This window comes from Solanum tuberosum, unplaced genomic scaffold, assembly GCF_000226075.1.
Source record: "Solanum tuberosum cultivar DM 1-3 516 R44 unplaced genomic scaffold, SolTub_3.0 scf00135, whole genome shotgun sequence".
In the NCBI taxonomy this organism is placed as follows: domain Eukaryota; kingdom Viridiplantae; phylum Streptophyta; class Magnoliopsida; order Solanales; family Solanaceae; genus Solanum; species Solanum tuberosum.
In genome coordinates, this window is record NW_006239059.1 from 1 (window position 1) to 3,241 (window position 3,241).

A 3,241-nucleotide genomic window follows, 5' to 3' on the forward strand; every position below is an offset into this window, starting at 1 on the left:
GTAATTTAAAGTTGGAGGAAAGTTTTGGAAAATGTTTCCCTTAATTTTTGAAGGGAAGTCACTTTCCTTAAATTTGAGGAAAATGAGTTGATTTGGAAAACATTTTATCCAACCAAACATGAGAAAATTGGAAAACATTTTTCGAAAAATATTTTCCTTCATACCAAACACACCCCTAGTAGTAAACTCAGAAAAAAACACTTTCATATCAAATCTTATGTTTGGGAGGTTTCTAGGGATGAATTATGTAATCAATATGACCTTCTTTAAGAAGTAACCAATAACATTAAACTACTCATAAAGAGTCAAATGTTCATATCAGTAGATCCCTACTCGAGGGGTATCGGTAACGCTATGCTAGTTCTACCTTCTCACTAGCAAGGGTTATATAAGTAATAGATAACTACAAGATGCACCAGGTCTAACAAACTCGCCATTAGCTACGGGATCTATCAAGGTTTACTCGTATTTATACTTTTTTTCTTTTGAACAATAGGTACTTGTAGGAAAATATTTTCAAAATTGAATAGAGCTTTTAAGTATTATCAAAACATAGTATGTCAAAATACTATTTCTCAAGCAAATGTTAAACACTTTCGATAATGGTAATCATATCTCAAGTAACAATAAACATGTCTTATAGAAGAGAGTTCATCTCAAATAACTATTTCGGTATCATATCAAGTAAAAGATTTGTCCCATATGCAAGTTAAAAACATTCGGTTAAGCATTCACTTTATAAACCATGTATAAATCATGAAAGTTATAAAAACACAAATTGTGGTATGATTACTAATCACCATACTCGTTTTGAAATATCAAACTTGTCACCTCTAACACTCCGTATTACCCTCTCCAATTAATCTACAATCACATTATATCGATCTCTAGTCAAAATCTCGTTTAAGCTATTTCATACTCCCTCTGTCCCATTTTATATGATGTATTTTGATTTGGCACAAACTTTAAGAAAAATGGAAAGACTTTTAAAACTTGTGGTCCAAAATGAATGATAGAAATTTGTGTGGTTGTAAATCATTTCATTAAGGGTAAAAAAGACATTTTATAGGCAAATTGTTACTTAAAATAGAAATGTGTCATTCTTTTTGGGACTAACTAAAAAGGAAAGTAAGTCATATAAATTGGGACAGAGGGAGTAACAAATTGAAATACCCAACCCATGAGATGTCATGAATGATTCTCACTTCGTCGAACTATATTTACTCATACTTTGAGTAACCCCATTATATTACCGACTTATCAGATCCTTATTTCATTCAACGTTCTTCCCAAAATTATTTAAAAATTGTGCTTTTAATAGCCAAAATTGTCTTACTACCCAACCTTTTTACTTCGTTGTATGTTGAAATACAAAAATTTACATTCCAATCATTAAATGCCCTCCCCCATTTATAAAAATTTTAAAAAAATTCTATGTCTTAAATTCATGTTTGATAACTCTCAACCCAATTGTATAGCCATGAAATATTCAAAACAAATCTATAAACTAAGTTTAAGAACCTATCTTTCTCTTCTGCTTTTCGCTTTACTTATAAATCAATGTCTTGAATTTTTTAGTGAATTGCTCCTTTACTGAAACGAGACACCAACTTTGCTTCTTTTTTTTTTATCTTCCAATGGCTGACTTCAGCATTTCCCTCAAAGTTGCCAAGGTATTTTGCCTTTTCCCTATCATATGGGCTAAAAGCCCATTGACTCTACATTTTTTTTCTTTAAAGCAAATAGCTTATTTAATCCTCTTTTCTTAAATTAGTGACAAATATATCCTTATTTGTAATTATAGGGTATTGCATTTTAATAATTTTTGTCTAATTGATGAGATTCATATCTACATGGCATAAATTATTAATTTATTTTGCTATGTTATATTTTAATATGATGATTAATTTAGTTTAGTGATTTTACAAGAGAAGAAAATTTTGAATTGGCTGATTTTATTAAAAAAAAAAAAACTGAATGATTTTGCTACATAATTTATTATGATTAAATGATCTTTTGAGAGAGGATTTTTCATTCTTCTCCCCCTAAGTTCGTATAGATTTCTATTCCAGCTTTAAAATGCAAATCAATAAAAAATGTTATAGATGATAAAGTTAGCGTCAAGAAAATAGCAATCAAGACAAATAAATATTGCAACATACGTAATATTTAATTTAAAATATCTTGTTACAATCTTAAAAGTTCTATAAGGTGTTCACATGATTACTTTCTATAGTTTAAATTGCATAATTTCTTTTCATTTTAGAGCATAAAATTGTAGTATTTTATATGTTAATAGTCAGAAATCTTTTTTTATAATCAATATATAAACCTTATAACGAAGATCTTTCTATGTAGTTCAATTTTCAAGTTAAAATATATAGATGGTCAAGAAACTTTTGCTTATTCAAAAGCATATAAGAGCCTTAAAAGAGTAACAGCAAGTGGAATTTTGAGGTGAAAGAATTAAATTGCTCTTCAAGTGCAAATGCAACACAAAATAATCTTATGAACCAAAGTGAAAAGTTTACATAAACTCTGGAAAAAGTTTGAATTATCGAAGCATCTTATTTTAGTGCAGATGTAAACTCTGATTTCTTAAAAAGAAAAAATCTATAGAAATTTAGAACTACATAAAACTTATACCACACATCAGTTTATCTAAAGATGGAAAACAATTAAAACGTCTTGAGAAAACCACATTACAGGAAGAAAAGAAAAAAAATGATCCCTCAAATGACAATTATGTGATTAAGAAAAATACTGCACTAAAAAACTCCTAAACAGCTTCTAAAAGCCAAAAGAAAAGGTAGGTAACCAGTAATTGCATTATTGGAAAGTGATGAAGTTTGTGACACTCCTAATTTTACAATATACTCATGAAAAATATCCAACTCAAATAGGCAATGAGTCTGCAGATAATTAAACTAAGATCTGTAAAGGTCAGCTAAGTGGCTTATAACACCAGAAGAAAGAGATCAGCTAAAAATGACACACTTAACAATATAGATATGCCATTTATCTGTTACTATTTCCGTTGACCTCTAAACTCACCTCCATACACTAATCACCTTCTTGATAGCAATGAAAGGGTTGAAAGCATGCATGAGAATGATCCACTATATGCACATGGATTGATAAAAACTAGCAACAAGTTACCATGCTAAGATCCTACAGGAGCAATGCCTTGGGTTTTGGCTGCGGCAGTGGCCGCAGCTGCAGCGGCTGCCGCCGCTGCTGC

At 30.1% G+C, this 3,241-nt stretch overlaps 1 protein-coding gene across 2 annotated transcripts in view; it reads right to left on the minus strand.

The window, feature by feature from the left end:
* Positions 1-2,800: 2,800 nt before the first annotated feature.
* LOC102591239 (ATP-dependent zinc metalloprotease FTSH 4, mitochondrial-like) overlaps positions 2,801-3,241 on the minus strand; it is an 8,636-nt gene continuing 8,195 nt past the window's right edge. For both annotated transcript variants that reach the window (XM_015310541.1, XM_015310540.1), the window contains exon 8: positions 2,801-3,229. In XM_015310541.1, coding sequence (XP_015166027.1) covers positions 3,164-3,229 — 66 coding nt within the window. In that variant the 3' untranslated portion in view covers positions 2,801-3,163. The remainder of the gene's footprint in view (positions 3,230-3,241) is intronic.